Source organism: Bombus affinis, chromosome 10 (assembly GCF_024516045.1).
Source record: "Bombus affinis isolate iyBomAffi1 chromosome 10, iyBomAffi1.2, whole genome shotgun sequence".
NCBI classification, from domain to species: domain Eukaryota; kingdom Metazoa; phylum Arthropoda; class Insecta; order Hymenoptera; family Apidae; genus Bombus; species Bombus affinis.
The window spans coordinates 10,170,210-10,196,630 of NC_066353.1; the positions used below are offsets into that span (position 1 = coordinate 10,170,210).

General features: G+C 48.4%; 3 protein-coding genes across 14 annotated transcripts in view; 1 reads left to right on the forward strand and 2 right to left on the reverse strand.

Annotated features, from left to right (window-relative positions):
• Positions 1–15,625, reverse strand: part of LOC126921030 (mitogen-activated protein kinase-binding protein 1) — an 82,180-nt gene extending 66,555 nt beyond the window's left edge. For all 6 annotated transcript variants that reach the window (XM_050732168.1, XM_050732170.1, XM_050732171.1 and 3 more), the window contains exon 1: positions 15,467–15,625. The gene's annotated coding sequence lies outside the window, so the exon portion shown is untranslated. The remainder of the gene's footprint in view (positions 1–15,466) is intronic.
• A 202-nt stretch (positions 15,626–15,827) lies between these two features.
• Positions 15,828–21,377, reverse strand: LOC126921046 (synaptotagmin-2-like). Of its 4 annotated transcripts, none has more exons than XM_050732214.1 (9): positions 21,165–21,377; positions 18,599–18,757; positions 18,422–18,513; positions 18,203–18,334; positions 17,669–17,866; positions 17,254–17,406; positions 17,046–17,166; positions 16,796–16,968; positions 15,828–16,726 (listed from the first exon to the last, which is right to left on the reverse strand). In XM_050732214.1, the coding sequence occupies exons 1-9, from the start codon at positions 21,340–21,342 to the stop codon at positions 16,520–16,522; spliced, it is 1,413 nt and encodes a 470-aa protein (XP_050588171.1). In that variant the 5' UTR covers positions 21,343–21,377; the 3' UTR covers positions 15,828–16,519. The 4 variants fall into 4 exon arrangements, with proteins under 4 accessions (XP_050588171.1, XP_050588172.1, XP_050588173.1 ...); XM_050732215.1 differs by lacking the exon at positions 21,165–21,377 and adding an exon at positions 20,271–20,409; XM_050732216.1 differs by lacking the exon at positions 18,599–18,757 and having other exon boundaries at positions 21,165–21,373.
• On the forward strand, positions 20,344–26,167 carry LOC126921051 (uncharacterized). Of its 4 annotated transcripts, none has more exons than XM_050732225.1 (6): positions 20,344–20,482; positions 24,221–24,377; positions 24,610–24,690; positions 24,951–25,078; positions 25,172–25,330; positions 25,442–26,167. In XM_050732225.1, exons 2-6 carry the CDS (start codon positions 24,320–24,322, stop codon positions 25,676–25,678), a joined length of 663 nt encoding a protein of 220 aa, XP_050588182.1. In that variant the 5' UTR covers positions 20,344–20,482; positions 24,221–24,319; the 3' UTR covers positions 25,679–26,167. The 4 variants fall into 4 exon arrangements, with proteins under 4 accessions (XP_050588182.1, XP_050588181.1, XP_050588183.1 ...); XM_050732224.1 differs by lacking the exon at positions 20,344–20,482 and adding an exon at positions 21,875–22,012; XM_050732226.1 differs by lacking the exon at positions 20,344–20,482 and adding an exon at positions 22,039–23,147.
• The last annotated feature ends 254 nt before the right edge of the window (positions 26,168–26,421 follow it).

A 26,421-nucleotide genomic window follows, 5' to 3' on the forward strand; every position in this document is an offset into this window, starting at 1 on the left:
TTCTGTTTTCTTTTCCAACTCCGGCTTTTACGATACTCTCTTGTAATACGTAATCGCCACGCGTACAAAAGAATTCTCCCTGCAGTTAATTACAAAGAAAAACCATTATCACCAAACGGGCTTTTCCGATTGCCTCGGGGATACGCTCCATTTAACTCGCGGAAAGAGAAAACTTCGAGACGATCGTTGGCGAGAAGTGGCGAATCCGCGAGGAACCCGGTGTATCGAGAACGACGTGCGTGACGCGCGAGACGGTGTCGCGGATTCGGATTTCCTGTTCACCTTGCAAGAAATACTTAGAGCAGCGGCGCATTCTTGAAAACGAACGGCAAGCTTCTCAGAAGGACGATCGACTCGCGGCCAGACGAAATCTCTCGCGTACCACCGATTACGAATCCGAATTCGTATTAATCGCTCGACGATCGAGATTTTCGGAATCGGTGACTCCGTACGCGAAAACGAGCGTGAAAGGAGTGACGACATCGATGAATCATTCGCGTCTCTAGCCGTTAAACGTCATCAGGAAGGCCGCGTTGTCGCAGGCCAACTTCCCAGCAGTTTACGAGGTTGTTCGTACGTCGTGAATACGAGTTGACGCAGCTGTAATTCGCGCGATAGACCAGCGAGAACGCAAAGGTTATCCAGCTAAACGTATATAGTCGTAAGCCACACACGGTTTAAAATCCAAGCGGCGTTGGATTAACCCGTTCGAGAAGCAGGTCAGGACTGGCCTAAAGCGGAATCTCGACGTTGATAAAGCTTCGGATTTTAACGGACGAGCCGCGAGGTAGGAGATATTTGCGGATATAGAAATCTGCCACCGAGTTGCACGATAGGAGACCGCGCGGCGAGTTATCAAAGTTTTATCGAGATATCGCGCGCGGCAAACCCTCCAGGGAATCACGAAGAAACGTATACGATGAAATACGCGTATTCAGTCGACCTTGCTCGTCCAGAGAATGGTTTCGTTGTGCTATTTCCGCCTGGCGTATCGGACGCGAGCCTACCGCGTCGAGTTGGCGTTGCAAAATCTTCCACGAGATGAAAAAACGTGACTTTTTCTTCCGATCGCGGCCGTTTCGTCTTTCTCTACGTGTCGGGGCCATTCCACGCGAGGCTCTCTATCTTTTTACCTGCGGCAACAAACGACCAGAAAGAACACGCACGGCTCGAAATGGAACAAAAGAGTGGACTTATCGACGCGAACGTTCGCGAGGCGTCGCTCTACTTTAGATAAAGAACGGATATACCGGTTTGAGGCCGAACGAACGTCGCGTACGCGCAATTATCGCGTAACGTTCGGTTACGTTTCGAGCCGCGTCTAAGGGAAGTTCAACGCGATCGTTGGCCGGCAATTTGTAAATACACCGACGCGTCTCGCTGGTAGCGACCTGCGCGATGCAACGAGCGGCGTATCGTACGACCGATCGACGTTCGATCCGCAACTTTGCTGCGAGTGTTCGTCCTGTTAGGTAACCGGAGATCGACGATACGCTGAATTATCTCGTTACGTTCCTTTTTCGTTCGCTCGTGCGTGTACTGGTTCGAACGTGCGTGAGAAACGCGAATGAAACGGAAACTCCGGCGGTGGATGGATCGACGACCGGAGAATCGGCTATTAAAAAAGCGGCGAAGAGAACTAGGTATCCGAGCGAATTACGCGACTAAACGGCAGAGCCAAGTTCACGAAGGATTATAGAGGAAGGATGGCGCGTTACGCGATGATGAGACGGTTTTTATCGAATCGCGCGATCTCGTCGGGATTTTTTTCTTTCCGACAACGTCGCTTACAGTAAGCCGAACGCTAAGAAAACAACCAACGATTCGCCGGAAGAGATTGCACGCGCCGTTTAACGGCCACTGTCGTGTTCCCACTGCCATTAACTCGCTCGCGATTTCTTGCCGCTCGAGATTACGATCTTGGCCGTCTTCCCTTTTTGCCCTTTTTCTTCGTTTTGCTCGTTTCGCGCGTCGAGTTAGCGCCCCGTCCCTTGCAAACGAAGTTTTTAGCTTCTAATGGAATCTCTGACGCGGCAGTTACGCCACGACCAAGCGACCACGCTGTTGCTACTACCGCGTCTAGCGTAACACGGTAGAGATTCGACGAAGGTAAATCCCGAGAACCGTCTCGAGTTGGTCTACGTCAACTGCTTGCGTATCGTTCGTTTCACGGTAAATGTTACCAAACTGTGCGACAGCGCCAACGGTCGACGATTACGATACGTATGCCGGGAGTTTGCGTTACGGCGAGGCCGAGGTCGCAAGGGGAAAAGCAAAACCTCGCTCGCATCCTTTGATATTGCAAAACGTTTGACTATCGACGCGTCGTGAACCGGTTTCGCTCTAGATGCAGCTCGGGATTAAACTGAAAATTCCCGTGACTGCGCTAAACGGACGTCGAAAATGGCAGTAAAAGGAGTGCCACTAAAAATTACTCGTTTCGACGGGCTGGGTGAAAGGAGATTAAGTGGTATAAAGGCTGGCACGAGTGCCGTCGTAGTTCGTGGCGGTGAGTAGCACTCGACACCGGCGACGTACGCACCTGGAAATAGCTGCAGCGTTAAATAACACCGTTTGCTCGCTACACGTGCCCGTACGCACACGTTGTCTCCAACGTCCTGACCCAACCATCCAAACTCGGCCGCTTCTCCTTTTCTTTCCTTTTTATTTCCGATACAATCTTTTTACTTCGACAGGTTCGTCTATTTTCCAGCCACCTCTCTCCTCTTCGTACATCCTTTCGTTCTTTCTCGCGAAACAGGAGAAAATAGTACGACGGTAAGATACAAGTACATAGTACATAAATAGTGCATAGTAGTAGAATTAGCTGACCCGTTTCCAGCGACCGAACACGATTCCGTTGTGCCCAAGACCGGTCGCTTGGATCTCGACGATTCGAAGCGTCTGGTTCGTTGCAAATCTCGCCAAATATAGAATGCAATCCTTTGTTTCGCCCGCGAGATACAAAATTCCTTCGACGTTATGCGATATTCCCGCTCGGTATCGCGACACCGTGTTTGTATCTCGCGTTCGCGTCGCCGACAGATTCGAAAATGCTCCTTTGTCCGAGATTCTCGCTCCAACGAATACCGACATCCATAGAAGATTACGCGTTTGTTATTCGTTCGTCTGTTAATCGACAAACGGGTCGTATTCATTCATAAGCAAATGGAGGTCCTCGTCGTCTCGAAAAGGTGTCCTGGCTTGCATCGGAACCGAAAACGCAGCGTTGAAACGTCGAAAGGCGTAAAGGGAGAAAGTCGTTTAAACGTTCGCCGTGATTTACGTCGAGCCTTTAATTAACGTTACCCTTCTTTTTTTTTACGCGCCATCAACCCGTTGCCGTTTCCTCGAAATAGCAGCAACCTGGGCCGTCTGTCTTCCCACGGGACGACAGCCCCCGGGTTAAACCGACCAAATTTGTTTACGAATTTCCATCTCTGTTTTCAATTCCATCGACGTTTCGTCCAACGTCTAAGTTACGACGTACAGGTTTATCGCCTGCATCTGCGTTAATTAACGTTGGTCGCGTAAATCGCGTGCCTCCAACGATCGAACGTGCGACGCAAACGTAGAAACGTTGGAAATGCTTCGGAAATCCTTGATCGACGATCGTTTCCGCGTAAACGTAAATGCACACGTGTATCTTAGCGGACGATCTCGCTGCGACTGTGCGTCTTTCCTATTACGAACAACAAAGAGGACAGACATATACGACGATATCGGAGTGGAATCGCTCGTGGAAACGTGGCTCGCGTGCATTCAGGACAAAGGTGTCGGGACGAGACACGCGCTTACGCGACGAAGCAGCGATTAGTCGCGCTCGATTGCGTTTCAATTATCGAAACGAAAGAAAAACAGAGTGGAAACGAGCGCGAGTTTTTCCTCGGCGCGCGATGCCAGCTATTTTCGGTCAAAGTCCACGCGAACCCGCGTCTTACGGAATAAACCTACAAACAGCGGAGCAAGGAGCGAGATTACGCCAGACTTTGAACGTATAAACGGGTCGACGGGACGGTTTACGCGGTTAGAAACTAACCATTCCGCAAAAATCTGACCAATAATATTTACCGCTGCCAGAGTAACGAGGTACTCGTTTCTCGTATGAAGATGCACGTGTCCATAAAATCCGTGCATTTATCGAGAAACATACGACCTATCGATGGAAGTGCGGATATTTCGGACATCCTCTTTCGCGTCGATCGTTTCGTTCCGATTTGCGTTTTCCTGCGCCGCGTAGGTCGCGCGGTTGTCGCTCGACGCGCGTAAAAGGTGTGCGCTAGGGCCAGCATTGCTTAGCCAGGACGCGTCGCCGAAGAGTACGGAGAAAATCGAGGCGTGCGTGTCGAGCGTTCCTCGTCGTCCGTCGATACGTCGCGCTCGATAGGTCGAAAACCGTTAAAAAGCTTTCGTATTCTTCGGACGCGCGTGATCGCGCGACCCCTCGCTGAGTAAGTTCTGCGACGCGTGAAACAGGATTTTTATGGGCCGACTGCCCAAACGAAACCTCCGACGTATTGCCCGACTAAAGTTTCCGTTTTGTGGGTGCTGACGCGTAACTTTAGACTTTAGACGAAACAACGACAGGCCGAGGTCTGGCGACGCGTCGACTTGCACCGTGTTGGAGCGACTGTGCTAGTGTTACGTGTCGTACAACGGACGAGGCGTTTAGTAGCGAGAGTAGGAAACGTGAAAGGTTCGCTCGGTCCCGGAGGACGAATCGCTAAACGTAAAAAATTCAGCGCGTCTAGCGACAGTACAAAGCGAGGCGGTCGTGTCACCGTTTCGGCCCGGTGGCTTCTTAAACGCTGAATCTTCTCGAGTGGTTCGAGCAGAAGGGTCGACTCGACTTTGACGAGATCGTCGGTTTCGCGGACTCCGCATAACCGAGAAACCATAAATGATAATAAGAGCGCGCGCGGAGGAAGCGACGAGGTGACCGGATATCGAACGACGTGGACGGACGGTATCGACGGACAGACGGGCGAATAGAAGGGTGAATGGATCGAGAGAGAAGAAACGAGGGTCGAGGGAGACGTAGGCATGGCAACCGCATCAACCAACCAACCAGCCAACCATCCATCCATCCATCCATCCATCCATCCCCCAGGCGAGCGTACGTTCGAGCCATCCAGTTTACAGCGTATCGCGAGTGTCGGGAAATCTGACACGGACCCACGCTAAAAATACGCGGCCTGTTTATACGAGAGCGTGTGTACACACCTATGCGGCGCACGCACGGTGAACCTGGAAACGCTGCTGCAACGCGGGTCGTTTCACGATTCCGCGATTCCCCGTTTTCTGTTTTCCTCGTCCTGTGCCTCTCGTCGCGGTTCGTCCCCTTCCCTTTCGTCCCAGGTCGCATGGAGAAACGTACGTTAACGTTACGCGTCAACCCGCTGCGTTTTTACGGCCGGCACGCTGCGACGCAGCGGCGAACGTTTTACGACGAGCACGCGTGTTCACGGTTATTCACCTCGGCGAACCGATAGCTTCGTCTCGCGGTCGTCGCGGATCACCGACTTTCGCGAAATATCGAACGCAACCTGCTGTTTCTTCGCGCGACGCTTCTCGGCGACGCGCTATATACGCGGCTTTCTGCCAGTCGCCAGATTAAAAATAATGCACCCCAAGCTTTAAACGTCTCGCGGAAAACGTACGAGCTGCGTGAAAAATCGTCTGGCCGTTTCGCTCGCCCGTCGACGATGCCGATGGAACGATCCGCGAGTCAGCGGAATGTGCACGCCGCTAGAAAAGCTGCCAGTAGAGGGGAGAGAACGAGCGATTCGTTCGTCTCTGGCAAAGCAAAGAGAAAAGGCTACGTACGTATTTCGAAGCGTCAGAGGTGCAGTTTGATTCCACCGGGAAAAGGATCAAATCGTAACTCAAAATCGAAATACTCGCGCTGTCCACCGTGCACAGTGTACGACGAACGGCGATTTATTGGCGCAAAAACAAGGAACGAACAAGGACGTAGCGGATTTATCGCCTCGACGACTACTCGAGGTGCTGCTGTCGCGCGGAGCGCATGAGACGAACGAACAAATAGCAAGGATATCGAGGAAAAAGGGACGACGAAAACTTGCACGGGTCGAAGAAATGAAACGATTTCGCCAGCGAAAACCTATCGGCAAAGAGCGCACGCTTTTAACGAAAACGAGCAACGAATTTTAACTGCGTTGACTTTGGAGCTTTCCGACGATATATCGCGAGAAATCGAAACGATCTACGACCGGCCACTGGTCTGGAACATCCTTCGAGTTCCTCCGCTTCGATATTACGATACGATTAATTTCTTCCCGATCTATAGCTAGTTGAAACGAGAAAAGTCCTCGTGGTGCGAAGAAACCGCGAGTGGATGCACGGGAAGAGCGGCGGAGCGAGCGAACGGACGATCAGCGCAGAAATTTTTGCATGTCGCTTCACGCATGGACGAGTCATCGCGCAATAAAAGAATTCTCGGGCTTTCCCGTTCCTTCCGGTTCACGGTCTCTCATTGTTTCTTCGGCGAAACGCGCTTTGCCAAGATTTACCTCGTTCTTTTATTCCTTTGCAGCGCCTCGCTCACGAACAAAACGTTTCTTACGACTGTGAAATCGACGTAAACGACTTTCGTCGCGTTCTACCTACGAACGTAATATTATCCGATAGGATTGTTACGTTGTCGGAATATACCGCGTGTAGTTTGATCGAATGGATTCGCTACTGATGAAGCGTACCGGGATTCCGTAAGTTTGCGGGGCAACGAATCGCGCTATGGAGCTGAGATTCGCGTTAAAAACGAGGATCAACCGAATAAACGCAAAAGACGAAGACGAGTCGAAGAAAAAGGTTGAAAGATGGCCGGCTAGAGATTCGCCTTTTACGGCAATAAAGCGAGTATTCGTAAAAGAGTTGAACGCGAATCGACTGCGCGATCGCTCGATCTCGATATAAGGAACTAACTGGTCGACGTGTCTTTTTCCTCGGGTTTTTCATTAACACCGAGAGCCGCGTGGATGCGCGCGGTTTCCCGCATTGTCGCATATGGCTGCGCGTCTGCACAAACGCACCGAGAAACGCGAACGCGATCACGCTCGCGCGGTTCGCTCTATAAGGATTAGCACGGGATTTCTAATTGCAGAAAAGACGATCGATCGACCGGCGTACGAGAAGAAAGCCAGCCGTTTCTTCTGCCCTAGAATTCGGTCTCCTTTGTCCTGGAATCCACGTCGATATCACAGCTGAGATTTATTTTCCAGCAGCGACACATCGTCTCTATCTGCTCTCCTTTCACTTACGTTAGCCGACGTTCCGATCATTAGCTTCTCTTACGGAGCGCTCTATCTAACGCCAGCTAACGCGTGTACACAATCGCGTCGATATACGTGCGTTTACTTTGGCTACTTTGCGATCGTCTGGAATCGCGATACGATTGATAAATCCGCAATACGGTTTAGGTAAGAAGGCGCGCGTTTGATGATCAACAACGGACGCCGATAATCGCTAGGCAAATTTAAACAGAGGCAATTGTTGCCGTTGGATCGGACCGCTTTGAAGACACCGACTCGCGTTATCTCCGCCAGTAACGCGGACGGACGTTTATACTCGATGGAAACGACGTAACTGGAATTTTAGCACGCGTGCACAATTCTTCGCGCTTCTCTTCGCTCTGACCAACCAAGAAGCGTCGTGTGATTCATCGTTGCGTCCAGCTCGTTAACTTATCGTTATCGCGCGACATTGAGCCATCGATCGACTAATTGTCTCAGGAAATCAATGTTTATCTACGCGCGATCCAATTCTCTACAGATACGGAACAAGTTAAACGCGTCGACTTTGCGTCTTCCATCTTTCGATTAATTGTCCGCTATTCTTAAACCGACGCAACCTCGCACAAACGTTGGCGCATTTGCATAAAAAGCGAAACAGCGGCCGCGTACAGAAATTTCCAGGCGAGCGTCTACCGATAGAGCAAACGCGTTTCCTCGTTAAAACGGGACGAGCCGCATACGAAATGAGAACCGCCGTGAAATTCGAAAAGAAAGAAAGGAAGAAGGAGAAAGAGGTCTCGCTATTGACTTTAGCCCTGAGCGAGTAGATACGGAATTACCGCGGCCAGATATTTCCCGACCGTTCTCCCAACTTTCAACCGCTCTACTATGCTGGTACTCTTTCCATCGAGAGTGTTTTAACAACGCGAAGAAAATTCAAGGACTTCGCGGCCGCGGCAAGTCTCGTGGGATCGAAAAGTTAGCCGTGTTCGAGTAACTCTTCGGAGGAAACGAGTTTTCTCGTTGGTCTCGCGTTCCCATCGAATTAACTACGCGTAAGAACGCGAGTTCTCGGTGACGACGTACGTCACCCTACCGACGTCGACGTTAATCGCGACTTAATTAATATCTTCGCCGCTTACGTGCAACGAACGAAAATATAACAAAGATACCACGTATCGAACGAACACGCGCGATCCCCAAACGAAGCTCAAACTTCGTCGTTCTCCGAACGAGAGATAAGGGCCGCGTTGTAAACGACGCAACGTCTCGTCCGTTGGAAGTAATTTCGTCAGACGGATTTTTTGTCGCCGCGGCAAAGCGTAACACGGTTGTCGCGTACACGATGGGGAAGGTGATCGAACGCGCGACTACTGTTCGATGAAACCGTTGTTACGGGGTAATACCATCAAACGTACATATTTATAGATGCACAGAACGCAGAATGACCGCCTACATCGAAAACTGCATTCTAGCCAACCTGCCCGCCGACGGCGACCCAGTTATGCATCGGCGTTCTCGAATTTCTACTTCGAGACGTCCGTCGTCGTATTCTATTCGCGTATCGATGAAACGACGAACTCCGAAACGCTCGTAAACGCGACAGATCGTCGGTCGGAACGATTTCTCGGTATTCCAGACACAAGCAACCCCCTATGCGCGTGCTTCTCCTCTCGAGTATCGCATATCGCGTGCGAAACGATTAGAATCGCGTAAACCAAGTAATCCGTGGAAGCGTTTTTACGTGCTGAAATTCAATATGCCCCGTCTTGGAAACTTAAATCGTTTTAAATCGGACATTACGAGCGACGAGACTCGCGACGTTAAATTGCCGCGACCCAAATTTTTTCTTCGAGTGGATGGTCGTTTCGCCGATGCGTGGTAAACGCGAGGTGCCCTCTTCCTTGCGGCGAACTAGCGTTCGTTACGATTCCAGGGACGAGAGACGCGAGACGAGCGTAGATTTAGCTTAATGGCCTGGGAACCGGGCGCGAGAATTATCCTCGAGCGGAAAGTACGGTAAAATGGTCAACGCGCGTGTTCGTGCGCGTTGCTGCTCGTGCAACGGGAACCGTCATCAGACGTCGCGAATGCAAAGAACCTCGTGGGCTTCCAGCCAGCCTTTCGAAAGTTTCACCCCACGCGAGCCAAGCGACCAACCACCGCGCTTCGATGCACCGTTTTTTGGCGGAACGAAACGACACAGCTGCTTCGTAACTTTACGGGGCTTTTACGAGGGAACCGCGTACGCAGCGCGTTGACCGTCGCTGTTACGATCGCCAACGCGTTATCGTCGTCGCGCGAATAGACGTACTACTCGAAAGACGAACGCGCGGTAGCGATCGTCTCGTTGCGTCCAATGTATCTTTGTTCTTGGCCGTACGCGTAAACGACGATCGGTAACTAAGTGACATAAAATACGTACGGGCTTCGAATTCGAATTTAAATAGGAAAATCTGTACTCAAACGTAACGATTACTGACTTTACCTGACTCTTCTCGTTGGCGAGCGAATCGATTCGAAACAATCGCGAGAAGAAAAACTCGCGTGTTTCTAGCATCAAATATTTGTCGCGTAATAGACGCAGCCCCGCTGGAATTTGTAACTGCGATGAAACCGCTTGCACCGGACTCGCGGTACTTTTTCCCCGGGCAAGCAGCGTTTAACCGGAGAAATGAATTACATCGATGTACCGGATGCAGTTGATACACCGACGATTAAGCCGGACCGTGGACCACAGCCCCGCTTTTTGTTCTTCCTTTAAGTAACCCAAATAAACATTATTTTTTTCGTGCCACCGAACGTCCACCGAAATAGTAACGATGACGCTCTTGATCCGTGAACGACGATCGCGCCAATCATTGTTCGATGGTATTTAGGAGACCGCCTATTTTCAGACCACTATTTTTGTTTTAAATGGCTTTCGCGACGTTTGCAAACCTCTGCCAACCGCAGGCACACGCGAATCCCGATGCATCACCGAACAGTCACGCGACTCTAACACCTTACTCTCCGCTTTCCTAATCGGGACGCCATTCTAAACCATACACGTACGTACGATCAAACGACCCATTATTCCATTTATCGTTCGAAAGCTCGCAGTTATTAATTTTCCAGCGCCGTTTCGGTTCTGCGCGCCGCCATATCCAGATATCGTAGAAATACTTGCAGCTGGCAAGGGCTAGATCGATCAGCGTCAGGGTCGGCCCGGCAACGAGTTCGATTTTCTATGGAATCTGCGTTTAATTAACGACCGCCGACCAGCTGCTGCATTTTCCACTAGAAATTACGAATAATTGCCGAGTTTACAGACACGGCTCGTACACTTATTTGTTTACGGGTTTTCGGGTATGGCCGTGCGTGCGAACAACGGTATCGTTCCGGTTGCTATTGTTTAAAAACGTGTACACGGTTCTCGAGCTATTCGGAAACATGGCGACGGATCTACGATACGATCGGACTCGAACGTAAGCGAGGTCGATCGAAAAATCGCGAGCAATCCGATGACGTTGGCTCGTAAAAAGAGGAAACGAACGATATCCTTGTGGAAGCTGCGTTCTCTGCATTCGAGTTTCTTCGTGGCACGCGTTCGATAAACGTTCGAGGCAACGCGTAGGATAATAGTAAGCGACAACTTTTTTAATTCAACAAGCTGCGACTTTGTTGCGGCAGCGGCGGAGGATCGGGCAACTTTCACATAGAAATTGAAAAGTTACGCTTCGCTTCGAGTCGAACTTTTCGATTCAACGGATTTTCGTCCACGTTGGAAACTTTTCCTTCCCGATTTTCCAACTTCCACCTCGGCTGTCGAATTAAGGAATCGGCGACTCGATTTCGTTTCTCGTCTTTCTCCTCTCTTCCTTCAAGCTCCGCTATAAGCGTCGTTACACCTAGCATCAATTCATTCGTCGCCAGTAATTGCCGTGCAATTGGCTACGAGTTCAAGATACGCGTTTCTACGGTCGCAGGTATAAACGAGACTCGCGATGTTTAACGCGTGACTATAATTGAATGGTAAAATATTGCGTTGGCAACCAAGTGATTGCGGATTTTGCCAATACCACCCTGTAGCGGCACTCGACAACAAATACCGCTACACGACACTAACTAAGCAACGGATACGGTAGCGAAGTGGTTAGCGCTCTAGGTTTCGAACGTTCGGGACCTGGGTTCGATTCCCGGCACCCGTGATCCTATTTTTCTGCCACGCATCAAAATAAAAGAATAATTAGCAGTGCCCCAGCACGACATCTACAGCCCGGCAACTACTACTATCATCGACGACAACATAACGCCACACACATCTCTACAACCCAATAGTTCGTAATACCATCTGTTATATCGAGAGATGGTCCATGCGACGTCCTTCATTGTCTGGCCGTGAAGGATGCCCTCAAATAAACCTAAGGAACCACCATAAAAAAGAATCCTTTCAACTTAAACTCTGATCCTGCAAGTATTTTCGGTTTATGGGTGGTCCTTGAAACAGTCCTTAGATTTATTACTCGTTCTTACAAATTACGGAGAAAGCGGATATTTGTCCAAAGGAAAAGCAGGCTTTTCCCATGAACAAAGGTCACCCACGAGCCACGTCGGTAGTGCGGGTCATAACCAATGGGCATCGCGGATCGTATCCTCACTTTCCTGACGAAAAGTGTGAACGCGAATCCGCGTTCTTAGTTCAAAAGGCACAGCCACAGCGACCTTTCCTCCGTAATAACGCGAGAACGGACTTCATTTCTTCTGTTACACTAGGAGAGTCATCAACTACTTCTACTACACTAGGAAAGTCAACTCTTCCTTTACGACACAAGGAGAGTCTACAACTGTTTCTACGAGATTAGTTCAGTCAAATACTCCGGCATCAAGTCGACAACTGCCAAGTCATCAACGTATCTCTATCGACTCTTCATCCGTCGAACAATCGCCTACGATATTTATATGACGCGTAACGGCGTAACTCTTCATTGTATGAAAGTTGTTGGAAATGTAGAATTTATAACCTGTTAATCGCAGTGTTATAGCACATCGATCAACGCTATTATCCCAAAAGAAACAAGGGGATGGATCTGTTCGCGGTGTCGATTATTATAATCGTAACGGGAATTTACGACTGCCGTTGGCGCGCTTCCTCGCGTTCGCGTCTCCCCCCGACTGGTCGAAAATACACCATCGATAGAGTAAACGCGACAATTACCCGATGCCACTTGAAATATCCTACGAAAGCTCGCAATGTGTAGCACCCTGAGAGTTTTCTTCATATCGCAGATTTGCGTAATGCTATTGGAAAGCAAATCGTAAATTACTAAAATACTAACTAAAATGTTGGGACAGTGACGCGAGAGAAGAGACGATGAAAGAGTTGGGATACGAGAGGCGATAGGAAAAGGAAAGGAAAGTGACGAGGAACAGGCAAGGAGACAAGAACCCAAATACGCGGAGAAAGACGCGGTTGGAGAGACGCGTGGACGTTCCGGAATCTTTTTCCCATGCACGTGTACGTAGATCGAGCACGTCCACGTCGCTAGCCTCTTTCGTTGTTGCGCAAAAATCATTTGCATGACAATGAGCCAGGGCCGCGTGTCGCATGGCATAGCTCGTCGGTCGAAAAAAAAATGCGCATCGACTGTAAAAAAACCTGTGGGAAATCGAGCAGCCCGCACCGCCGGGCATCGCGCGTCTCTCGCTACGGTTCGCTCTACCAAACTGCCCGCCGACCAGTTTTTTCCCGACCCCCTTCTAGTAACAAAGTTTCGTTTCGTTTCGTTTTGTTTCTGGAACAAGCTGCAGTCAGCTCGGCAATTTCTTAGAAAGTTCGTTACCGTTAATTCGTCGATGGTTGCGTAAAAAAAAGCTTGCTAACGAACAGGTTTCGTATTTTAAATTGTACAAAAAATGGACGGAAATCCGACTTAGAAATGGACGTTCGATAATAAAAACATGGCAAGTACAGGGACGATATCTCTATATATATCGTACGTACGTACGTTTAACCGCAAAGCATGCTTATTGTGGCGACGAGTGTTTCGGATAAATTCGACGAAAACAGCTTTGTTATTAACGTCAACAGCTGCGTATTCATTTACTACATATCTACTCTCGTTATACAATGTCGTTAGGTGCGAGAATTGATTAGGAGACGCACGTTGATGAAAGCACGATGATAAATATATTGTTTCGCAGGAGCTTCTAAATGCGACGGGTAAACCGGTATACCGACAGCAACGTTAGCGAAACGCGCGTTGATACGATATTTCTTCGCGCTTATTCGTCGCGCTAAATGTACATACTTGCTTCCTGCAATTTACAGGTTGCATGTGTGGCACCCGCGACGAGTACAAATTTGCCGCGGTGTCGTCAAACGGTGCACGATGTAGGTATAGTCGTTTAAACGTGTACCACGTTGGGATATCGATAATAAGCGCAAGATCGAGTTACCTAGTCGACATTCCTCGACGCCGATAATAGCCGGTACACCAGCGTCGTATCGTTTAAATCGAATCTTAAACGATTCTCGTCGGACACCGCGACTGCTACTGATACGTACGTATTTCGAGGATGCACGGAAAGCTACACGCTACCTTTTTTCTTCTTCTCTTTTTTTGCTACAGTCGCGAGACGTCCTTCGCGTGATACGTCAACAAAGCCAACGACGATCTTTCGTGGAGATCGAAGAACCGCTAACCTGTCAAAAGTGTCCCGCGTACCGTTGCCATGCGACGCATTTACGTCGTTTTCACGTAATCTGACCGAAAGGCACGATACGAAATGACCGATCGCACGCGATCGCCGTCGTCTCGAATTTGTTTCTGGAGAAACGAACCGAAGCCGGCGGCAGATAGCGTTCCGAGGTAAATAAACAAGAGCAGAACGCAAAAACCAACGTTCGTTCGTCTCGCAGGGGAAAAAATACAGAAAGAAGCGGAATGGAATTAAATTCCAATCTCGCTATACCGGCGATCGAAATTTACGAGCGATCAAGGTACGGGTGCGTGCGCGTCTTTTGTTTTTCAACTGGATTTTGCTTTCGATGATTGATAATACTTTCAGCCATATCGAGATGCACTCGAAAAAACAACGTACGATATTCTTTTTTGGCGATGACAGAGTATATAAGAGAACGCTCGTGACTATTTACTTACAGATATACACGTATGTGCATAGGTGGATAATTTGGAAGCGGTGATCGGCTGACGGACCCCCCGCGTAATCGAACGCATAACGCATCTGCGACACCATACGCGTGAACCGTTGCGACAACCTGGCGCACGTTACATACTAACCGTTCGGAAACGCGTTAATTGCCCACGCATTCTCGATAACGGCATCCGATTATTTTGTAACTTTCCTTGCCACTGTATTGTCTCATTACCGACAGCGATCTTAGATGCCTGATCGAGATTACCGCGAAAGTATACGGGATATCGTGATGCGAAAGGCTGCGCCATGAAACCTCTTTTCAAAAGAAGGGAGAATCGCTACTTAACCTAACGTAATGGCGAGCAGTAGATAGGAAAGAGAAGACAGATTTCGAAGAGAACCGAACGGAGATACCTTAATCTCGGGGCGAGTCGTTAAAATCAGTTTGGTCGGAGTGAACCGGACAAAGAGGGTGGCGACGTGGCCAACGGACGCTCGGAACAAACTCGATTCGTTGGGGATCGAAGTGCACAGGTAGTCGACATGTTCGTTTTTTCCGTGTGGCTTGACAGCAGAACACGTGAACGGAGAATTCCAACACCGGATGATTTCAACGGAACTATGGAAACCTTTGCGTAATTTACTCGCGAACGATGTTATCAAAAGGTTGCGTCGACGACTCGATCGCGAGAGGCTTTGGCTTTCGGGAAATCGGTGGCCTTCGAGGAGTTTTCAAGCATCTCGAACGGAGAATCCGAGCGTTGCTATTGGACGATATTCAAAAACGGTTGACATTACCGCGAGAAGCGGTTTCGATACTTTGTTCCTTTCAAACATGGATTTCGCGACTGGCGAAGCCGGCTGCTCGTTTTCCAATCGCGGCGTTAAATCGTCGATATCGTGTTTCGTACGATACCGACGCGTACAATACGATCCGAGAAAGATAGCCGCGTTAAATATCGTTCTACGTGGAAGGACCCCGGGAGCGCCTTTGGAGGTTACATTTCCAACGTAACGCTCTCTGACTCGCAGGAAATCGAGCAGGATGTCGATAGAACAAATCGGTTACTCACCGTTCGGCGAACGTCCGCCTCCTCGTACACGACACACTTCTCTCAGGTAATGTAACTAAACTCGCGACGTATAAAGGGATAACCGAATAATGCGAATACGACGAGGACGAACACAACACACTCACAAGTCATGAAACAGACTGAAGCTGACTGGCCGGGCACCCCTCTCTTTGACGTTGCTACGAGACCAAAGCGACGCTGCCGCCCTCTGTCGGCGACACCGGAACTTTGCACCACTCGCTCTCCAAACCCGCCATATTTCAAACGCGTTCTTTTCTTTTTCTATTTTCTTTTTCTATTTTCTTACGCGATTAAATGGAAATCGAAAGAGACGGTTTAACCGATAATTATACAAAACGTGTAACGGTTATGAACATATCTAGTACTATTTATTTCGTTACATTTTAAATAAGATTCGATATATTAACAAAGTACCACAAATATTTATAACATTTACAATTTTCGCGATCTTTGGTTGCACTTTTAAACGTATATATATTTATCGTATATATTATCAAATTGCAAAATAAATATAGAAATATATTTTACACGTTTACGTGTATATGTATAACGTACGATATAACGTTATTGCCCAAAATATACTATATCTACGGAAACCGATAAATATTACTCGAGCGCTAAGAATCTACATCTTCGAAAAACAAAAAGGAGATAATAAAAGATGGAAAATTCAGATAGTTTCGAATAAACTGCTCGGACAAAGCATCTTTACGTGATTCTTGTTTTCGGCATAGATGTACCTCTGCAAACTTTAGTCGTCTACCGACTATGGCACTGCTTAACCGTTTATTTATTTAACGCAAGTGTCTTTGTCTCTGACCTGGGAAAAACGTTTATGGGAAGATACGATATCAGAACATCGTCCCTTTGCGTCATTCGAAGGTAAACGCCTAGGATGATTGTGCAAATATACTTTCGTATTGCGTTATCAAATTTCTTTAAATAGTAACAGCAGCATGCACGTTTATAGACAATTTGAGCAATAACGTTGGATTATCCACATTCCGTATTACCGTTGTTGTCCTTCGGTCCTTATTTCAATACGTGCCATACGGTAACTAGCTTTCTAGGATTTTGAAGCACGGAGAACCAGTGTAGCCTTTCTGTCGACCCCCTGACTCCTTTTCCAAGCGCAACTTTACCGATGGAAGTGTCTTTCGATTTTTGAATCGACGTTATCGAATCCTCGCTATCACTCGGATGCTCTATGGTGCTGGCGGCAGGCTCGGCAGGCGCGGCCTAAAATATTTCCCAGTTACGCGACTTTTCGTTCCCAAACTGTAAATTGTCGTCGAAATTGATACGCACTTTGCCCCGCAATACCACGAGAAATTGCACTATGTCTAATTGATTGTACGATACGTCGAACGTCAGTGTTTCGTTGAACTCCGAGTGCGAATTCGCAAGGACGAATCGGGTCTTTTTCTTTTTCATTCGTTGGCCTGTCCTTCCATTGAGCATCAATATCCTGACGTAAAAACCTGGAAACAACGAGCAGCGATAACAAAGTACAAAAAAAAAAAACGAAGATGCGAGTAAGTTTACGTGCGGCGCTTACTAAAGTCGTTTAAACACGACACCGGTGGCGTAAACTTCACGTCGCGTACTTTCATTACGTTTATAGTCAGTCTCTGCGCTGTGGGTAAGTAACTAATAGCTAATAAAATGTTTCCATGCGCCTGCAACATGTAACAAAGAACGTCGTGTAAGCGAAGAGGAATCGAAGAAGGTGAAATCGAAACGTTCGATATATTTTACGCCAGTACCAAATTGGACTGCTTCATTCTGAAGTTGAACATATGAATCTCCGGACTCTGTAGAACGTGCCTCGCCTCCTTCAGCGACACCCTCAGCGTGCTCAGCTCCGTGTCGTTGGCGTATCTGTCGCGATCGTACGCCGCAAAATCGAGAATCCATTCCTAAAAAGGAAAAAACGATCGTGTTATGTAGCGAACGCAGCGAACACTTGCAGAGAAATAGAGAAACGCGTTCGATCTTCGCAGCCCGTTTTCTTCGCGCAAAATTACATATTCGACGTCGATACGTTTGTTTAAACCTTCGTTCGTTATGTAAAATATACTTTGTTCGAGCGAGTTTCACGGTAGATGCGTTTGACGAGTGACGTGTTTTTCACCTTGAGTCGAAACAACGATAGGATACGCGCGATAAAAACGTACGTACCTTAACTTCGTGAGGTTTTACGTTCGCCACGACGAACGTTTCCTTGAAAACGGGGCTCGCCGTGTGCCTGACACCCCTCGTGCGGAAACTGTGTAATTTCTGTCGGTTCCTGTGATTCCACGATTGTTTCGTTATGTTCAGAGCCACGTACGGTTCCAAGGTGCAGTTGTATTGCTTCGGAGGAAGGCCGGATAACGCCTGCACACGGTGCAACGGTTAAACTTTCTTCTTTCGTTCAAGAAGATGTCGCGAGTCGATTAATCTCGCGATTATCCGTCTTTCTTTCGATACGAAGCGAGCTACCGCGCGTTTTGCCCGTCGCTAGAGATTCGTTGGGTCGTTCGTTGTTAACACGGCCTTTAGAACTGTACGTATAGACACAGCTGATGAAATATCGAGCAACGTCGGAGAAGTGAAACGAAACGAACCCGAGGCCGTTGAACGTCGCGAGTCCTTAGAGATTCATAACTCGATTTCCATTCCGACGAGAAAGTAGGCACAAAGGAGAATCGGATGAAAGGAAAGCGTTTATACCTCGATACCAATAACGAGTTTGCCGGTAATAGTTTCGTCGCAGGGCGGCAAGTACTGCAGGCTTATCGTCAGTTCGGTCGGGAATTCCTTTTGCTTCCTCTCGGCTTTCTGCTTATCCTTTTGCACCAAATTCTGCAACGTAACACGCGCCAATGGATCAACAAGGCAGCACGATCTCGGCTAATTAAAATGAAAATCAGCACGGTTAACGGAGCTCACCAGGGTGGACGAAGTATCGGTGCAACCGAATTGAGCGTTGTTGGAATTCCAGGAATTGGCCTCGATCGGGCTGGCGTTCTCGTCGATCGTACCTGTGCAAAAATTGATCGACGTGTTGTTAGCCAGGTTGAAAGAAGAAGAAGAAGCAGAAGAAGAGGTAAGAATCGGACAACAGACTGATAGAGGAAACGGATAAGAAACGCAATCGAAAGGTACCGTTGCTGCTGCCTTCGTACAGGCTACCCAATCTCCATGACCTGTAGCTGACATCGTTCAACTTGACGTTTTCATTCGGTTTGCTCTTGACACGCAACGGCACACTTTTTGCTTCTCTCTCTGCAAAGAATTATTCTCCGCTTTGATTATGCAATTTGTAAACAGCCGCGATTGCTCGCCGCTAATTGCGCTTTGGTTAACGTACACGTAGCGGACCGAGTGCCGATTTCTAAAACGTTCGAACGACGAGCATTCTAGGATTCGAAACGTTTAACATGGTGAATAAACGCGTGTGAAAGGTAAAAGCTGGTTAATTTTGCGATTAAAAAGCGGAGTACTCGACATTTTTAATTGGCAAGTTCATCGAACTTGTAACCACGATTTAGGTGACGCGACACTATTTGTCGGAGAGAAAAAAGATACTCGTCTGATGGAAGAATTTATCGAATTCTCGCGTTGCCTCGTGGATGGGCGTTTTCATAGCGGCGCTATCGAAGACCTGTGTGCAGTTAGTTCGCAGGATGACATACCTAATTACGTAACGTCGCGGAGGAAACGAAGGAAACGTCGTCGTTTGCATGTGTGTATAAATATAACTGTGCGAACAATGGCGTAATGTATCAACCGCCGCGAATACACACGATTCGCGATTCACCATGCAGGAATTTAAGCTTCCTTCCTTTCAGCCAAATAGTCCGTTCTTCGTTAGATAAATGTCGCTTCGAATAAAGGAATCGCGCTCCTCATACGGCCGAATAATTTTATAATCGGCGTGACGACGCGTACTAGCTGAAACGAACGCTATAAAAACGAAGGCAGGAGAAACGATCTACGATAAGTTTCGTGACCGATCCGCGCGTTCTTGTCATTTTAGTTTTTACGTAAACGCGTGCGAAGAATCTCCGTTCCACATAGCAATTGAAACGCGTCGAGCAGCGTTCCGCGAGTGGACAAACGCGAGCATCCGGTAAACCGAGCGATCGTCGGCGTATTAGCGAGCAGAGGCTCGAAGGCCCTTTGGCTCGAAAGGTATCAAAAGCGAGGCGTACGCGCGATTATTTTTCCCGGCACGCGTTTCATGTACAAGCACGTGTGCGCGGAAGCAGAGCTCGCGGACGTGCCGAGAAAATGAAATACCAGTGGCTCGGCTTAGTCGCCAGACGTTTAATCAACGCTAAGCACCGACACCAATTGCCTGGCCGCCAGTTCGGACAGCCGACAAAACGATGCGCTGTGTCGCGCTACATCCTCGTTTCGTAAACTCGGCGTATTCGTGCGATAAAGCAAACGATCACCCGGCCACAGACGGCTCGTCGAACCACGTCGCTTCGCTAGATCGACGTTCGAATCGGAGATGGAACGCGTGGCGAAAATAAAGTACGCTCTAATAAATTGATAAATTTCAATGAACGAAACGTGTCGGTATTCGAGTAGCTCCGCTGCAGCGACGAAGCGAACAACTTCCAAACAAGCGGCCCTCGAGTGGAATTTAAGAAACTTTGCAACTTGTCGCTTTAATCGGGAGCGCGATACTCGAGCGTATGGATCGAGCGGACGTTCTCGAAGCTCGTACGAATGGCGATGTTCGTGGTAATAACGCGATACGCGTTTGGGCGTAATCGGCAGGGCTTACTTCTTTTCACGCATTCGTATCCAAGGCATCCTGGCGTGAGAAAACAGGCGATCACGAGCAAGAGAAGGACGATGGCCAGCGCTGCTACTACGACGATAAGAATTCGGCCCCATGGGCCAAAAAGATCACCGTGCACCATTCACTAGAAACGTTTCAAGATTACTACGGATCGATGTTAACGACAAACGATCGATGATCGATCGGAAACGCCGGTTAGTCGGCTTTCTAGTTTCACCGTTTTACGGTTTACTTCGTCCCGATCCGGTTGACTACGTTACCGAAATTATTCCCAAACGTTTATCCGAGACGGTGTGTTTCTGGCGGTGGACGCGGAGAGCAGGAAAATTACTCGCGTGTCGCGTCACGTTCCGTACATCTGTCGCGCGATTCTCGCGTCGGAGGAAAGAGAAGAAAGAAGTCGCGTTGAATGCGCGCAGAAAACACTTGTGCTTTTCGCGCTCGTTTCTAACCGCTCGAGAAAAATGAGAGGAAGCTTCCGACGTGGAGGAGCACGTCGAGCCGAATGCAGCCACCGTCGCTTCGATCTTTTTCCTCTTTATTCGAGTTGCACTCGCGTGCCGGGATAAAGCGCTGGTCGGAGGAAACTCACGCACACCGAGCGCACCGTGCGAGAAAACCGCGTACAGATACATGGCGTATACCGGGCGAATTAAGCGTTTGTCTCGAGTCGCTTTTCAGCCGAGCAACGTCGCGAGGAACGTTATCGGCGATTCCATGTTCTCCTTCCTCCCGGATATTACGTATCCTTCCTGTCGAACGTAAGACGCTCGATCGAAGCGAAGCCGAACGTTCGCCCGTCGTCGCGATAAACGTTTCTCGGTATTTCCTGCGAATCGCCGAATTTCTCGACAAATTCCTCAGGACGATACTCACTCGGCCAAGACAGCGTCCCACGACCAGAGGATGTTTCGCGGTTTCGCGCGATCGGACGGCATTCGCGAGTCGTCGACGAAACGACGACGAAACAGGCCGAAAGAACGAATCGATCGCGGTGACTTGGTGCGCGATCGTCAACTACCGGTGAACGACGAACGTAAGTACGCGGCTGCATAGAAGGAAGAACGAGTAACGCGCTATCTACGCGCCCCTCTCCCCAGCTTCGACGACTCTACTCTACCTACCTCCGCCGCGACCGCGGCCGGTAGCCGCCGGTGCGCGACTTACGTTAACGCATACAAAATGTACGAGCGATCGGAAAACGTGGTTCGATCTCGATTCGATCGACGATTCGATCGCCGGCAAACTCTCGGCGCTGTACACGATCCTCGTCCGAGTTCCTCCGAGTCGAATGCCTTTAAACGCGCCAACGTCCGAGTCACCAAGACGATTTCACGGACTCACCGGCTAATCTTTCGTTTAAATACACGATTTACGTAACCGTTACGTGTCCTTACGAATCGCTCGGAGCTAATGAATTTGCGAATACGATACGAACCGTCCTGTGCAGATTTTCTCGCCACCGCGTCGCGTTCACGGTTTTCTAAACGAGACTCGATCGCGCGAAAAGCAAGCAAAGAATTTGATCCTTGGTTGGCATTTTACCGTAACACGCCGTTATGCGCGGGCAAACCTGAACGCTCAACGAGGAAACTGTGGGTTACGACTGATAACGCGCGCGCTATCGCGCCTGTGTTCGCCTTGCCTATCAACAGGACCGATGATAGAGCGCGCCCATAGACAATGCCACGGTGCATATTTTTCAACGGAACGTCGTCAGTTACGTACGTATTACGTCGTATGTACGCATTTGCATTGTACGGTAAGCTTCGACGAACGTTCACGGTCTCCTGAAAAGTTTGAATTCGATCCACCGATTCAAACGTCGCGTCGAATAAATCGATTTACGCGCCACGTAAATTGCGACGGAAGGAACGTTGATAGATCGTTCGCATACGCGTTCCCTTCTGACAACAAATTATCCGCTGTTTGACAAACTGTTCTCCGTGATAACGAATGGCTCGTGGTAATGGTACGAGCGACTTAAAACACCTGTATAGTGGAACAGAAAGTTTCACAGGTACGTCGCTCGATCGTTACGAGCTGCGCAACGATCGCTCCTTTACCTCGCCGACCATCGAAATACGACAAATCGTCGAGAGCAACGTCGCTCAAAGAGACGAAGATTCTTCTCTTTTCAAAGTTTTTCCAAACGATTCTTTACTCTTCTCCCGTGTATACGATTGCCAAGTAAAGTTCAACCAGTTGCGTCGCTAAAGCGATGCTTTTTACCGGATATTGGTATCGTTGAAATTATTAGATGTACAAAGAGAGAAACGCGTGGATAAATTGTAAGGTAGAAAATATATTTTAATACAGAAGTTTAAGTACAAGTAGGAACATAATTTGAGCTGGTCCAGTGTTACTCTATAACTGAAAAGCCCGAAGCCAACGTCGCCTGTCTACTGTTTATGGTCTGCCTTGGTCCCAGTCTTTTGTCCATACGCTGTCGATGGCTCGAGAAAACTAAAAAGACCAGATGTAGAGTTTTCTTGGAAGTGGTGACCACTTCGACAGGTGTTTTCTTCTCCGCTTTTCGCGTTGCTCTTCGCGTTGCTCTTCGCGTCGACGAACGGTCTCGGTTTCGAGAAAACGGATCGGTATTACGAGATTATTGCGCGCGAGTCTCAATGTCGCTATTCTTCAATGAAACATACCGCTGGCGCATTGCGCAATCGGATTGCGTAAAATTCATCGATATCTCGCTGGGCGAGAGAATGCCGGACCGTGTGACACGACGGATAAGGTGAAAAAGGTTCGCTATTTCGGATGGTATTCGACGAGAAGGTAGTGGAGCGAATACGAGGAACAGGATAGTGGTTTCTATAGCTGCCATTGAAAATGACACCGATCGACCAGGTAGTTTCACTTTCCAGCGAATATATAATTTCCCTGCTTTTCCGGGTAAATTCTCGAACGACGGGGAATCTCGAGTCGCTGCGGGCTTTCGCGTGCCTCCGGAGAATCTATCGCATCGTCGTTTCGCGTAAACACGACGCGCGCCGAAAATTACCGTTTAACGCGCTACGACAATTTCGCGAGAATCTTTTACATAATTTTACGTAACGCCACGTGGAGTCGGTCGAGGTTTCGTCGATCGAAAAAACGAATAGTCGCGATAACGAAGCGCGTGCGAGTAGCGCAAACGGCCGTCTTATTTGAATAAAAGTGCGCGCAAGCACCGATACTTCGAAAACTCGATACTTTACCTTCCATTCGAACGAACTCGAAAAATCCATCGTGTTTCCGTAAAGTGGAGTTCGAATTGGGAAAATGATGTTCGTCGAATCGGTGGGTGCTCGAAGAGAGAAAGAAAATTCGGGGCAAATGACACGCGTCGCGCCGAAAAGTTAAACGGGCGCGCTCCCATGGAGGAAGGGGCAGACAACGAGGAAACGGAGAGAGAGTTCATCCCCGATCGATCGACGGTCGTTCGGACACGGTGACCTCGATCCTCGATCCGACGTCTCCTTTCACTCGAGCACTTCTTTCGAGAGCTCTTTCTCGCACCGGCGCTGCCAAGGAACGTGATTGCATTCTATCGCGTTCGCTGGAGTACGCAGGCTCGACATCGTGTTACCTGCCAGACCGACGTTTAGATTTCACTTTCATGTAAGTACCATCGATCGCGCGTCTAGTCGAACAACGTTTTCCCGGTCTTCGAGAGCCGTTGAATCGGCCAACGTCTTCGCGTTCTTCCCTTCTGCTTCGATTCCCTTCGATTTCCAATTGCCCGTATTCCGACAAGAATATCCAACTCGTACGATTTGCCTGGGAAAATCTGTGCAACGTCGTCGTCCGACGTTTAACGTTTGTTCGCGCGCTGTTGGCGTTTTGTCTCGCCGCGTAAAGAGTACAAAGCGCGACGAGATTAACGTTCGTCGGTGAAAAAGGTCGGCAGGATGGTTCGTGATCGACGATTTTAATTACAGAAGATCGGCGGCAGGAAAGTCGATCGATATCCGCACGCTCGAACAAGGATTACACGCGCACTGCGAGTATACGAGAGGAAGATCTGTTTGATGTAAACGATGTGCAGCACGAAGGACATCCTAGCGAAGCTGTGTATCCTGCTGCTTCTTTGCGAACGTAAGTGTCGATTCCTACGCATACGCGTGTCGTACGTGCCGCGTCCTTCGCCTACTTACGACGAATTGCCCCGAATGTCGCAAACATCCTCGATCATAGTCCGCTTGACTGGCGCAAAAACATCTTTACGAGCGAGACGGTCGATATGAAAAGATCCTTATAGAATAATTGGATTGCCAGAATGGGATAAAGGAAGCAATTGTGCGATAACGTGGTTGTTACTGGTTTTCAGACGCAACGTGTTTCGTTATTCCGGAGGAATTGCCCACCATACTTTCGCTCATCTACTCCAATATCCCACCAATAAAGAAAGGTAACCGGTGATTGCGTAAAAAAGGTAAACGCGTAATTGTCCGTGTCAGAGTTTGTCGAAATATCACGGTAAAATCCAATGCTTCGATACGTATGAAAAAAAAAAAAAAAACGTTTTGTCGCGTGACGCGAGCGCGCGAGGTACTTTCACTGGTCGCGCGTGTTTCGCCTTTTCAAGGCGCGCCTGTGCGCGACCGGTTCGAACCGAATCGACGCGAGAAGAACAATTCCGGCTAATCGGGCGCACGATTCTCGCGACAGGTACCGACTCGAGGATAGGCGTTGGTTTCCGGCTTGGCGAACACGCGGACTTCCAGATGCTGTTTGAGTTGGGACCGCAAACGGAAACCGAGCCCATTAGCAATGCCGACTCGAAGAGACGTCGAGACGTGAGTACCTTGGTAGAAACGATCTTCTAATCGCGTAATCGGTGTTTTCTTCGCTGAACGTGAGTCGCGATGATGTTGATGCGTTCTAAACAGGCGATGTTCGGCGCGGCGATGAGAGGAGAGCTCGGATCGCTGGCTCAGGCAGTGGCCAAGTACCAGTTGGAGCGCAAATTACAGAAGGAATTGGATAGATCAAAGAAGACGGAGAAGAAGTCAAACGCAGTGACTACGCCAGGAAACGACGACAAAAACGTAATATTAGCTAATTGCTTGTTCTTGTCGACCGCGATACAACTCGGTCGTTATCTTTCGCAGAAATATGAAAATAAAATGTAACGACCGTTTTTTTCCCGTTTCTATCAGACTGTCGCCAGCGAATGGCTAAACAAGTGGAGCAAGGATATGGGCAAGTCGTCAGAGGATCGATCGTCCTCGGAAGACGTTTCGGCCGAGAAGAACGTGTCGACGCCCGCGAAAATTCAAATCGTACAAAGGATAAGACAAAGTTCGCAATCGAACGATAAGAGAAATACGATCTCCGACTTGAAACAATTGTACAAATCGCAGGGTGATACGGACATAGAGAAGAGAATTACCTAATCGTGATACGTTAATCGTTAGTAAGGTACGTTCGTCGTGGATTTTGTAGATAGTTCGTTCGTTAACTATATATATATATATACATATACGGTGAAAGTAACGAAGCGGGAAAGAAGATTAAATTGATTTAATATGGTTTTTACGTGCCAAAGAACATTGTACTTGCTATTACCAGTTGCAGGGAAAGCGCGTCAAACTGTAGAAACTTTTGTTCTTCCGACGGATAATTTGGTAATATAGAAATACCGACGGGACGCGACTTTGGCGTACAAACGAGAATACAATACACACGAGACGAATACAAACGAGACGAAGGTTCGTTAAATCGGTTTCGCTACGCGTAACGCCACCTATGTGTTCGTTCTTGCGCCGATTCGACAAAATTTAAAGTTGTGGTTGTTGTATGGGGAATAAGACTTTATATACGAGATCGTTATTTGTATACCGCTCTATGAAATTGTGCTAAAAAATAGAGTAAAATACTATTTGCGTTTTGTGTTCTTTTATTTCTTTCCTTTAAAATCGATTCGATTGCTGCTTCTTGACCTCCTTCGAGAGCTTTCGTTTCAATTTATCTTTTTAAATTTATTTTTTACAAATCGAATCTGATGGTAACAGATCCATTTTACATTTTTAAACGCGTCGAATAATTCGCTTGGTTCTTGATTTTGTACAGCGATTTCCGCCTGTTTTACCTCGAGGGAGTACGATCTTATCGACGGTAGATATTACTTATCGTCTAA

Bases quoted from the DNA above. Each gene is read 5' to 3' on its own strand.
- LOC126921046 (XM_050732214.1), bottom strand. From the start codon at position 21,342: ATGCAGCCGCGTACTTACGTTCGTCGTTCACCGGTAGTTGACGATCGC. The intron at 18,758-21,164 runs GTGAGTATCGTC...AATTCTTTGCAG, and splicing joins TGGGACGCTGTCTTGGCCGA to AGAGAGAAGCAAAAAGTGTG. The intron at 17,407-17,668 runs GTACGTACGTTT...TTTCCTTTTTAG, and splicing joins TAAAACCTCACGAAGTTAAG to GAATGGATTCTCGATTTTGC.
- LOC126921051 (XM_050732225.1), top strand. From the start codon at position 24,320: ATGTGCAGCACGAAGGACATCCTAGCGAAGCTGTGTATCCTGCTGCTT. The intron at 24,378-24,609 runs GTAAGTGTCGAT...ACTGGTTTTCAG, and splicing joins CCTGCTGCTTCTTTGCGAAC to ACGCAACGTGTTTCGTTATT. The intron at 24,691-24,950 runs GTAACCGGTGAT...TTCTCGCGACAG, and splicing joins TATCCCACCAATAAAGAAAG to GTACCGACTCGAGGATAGGC.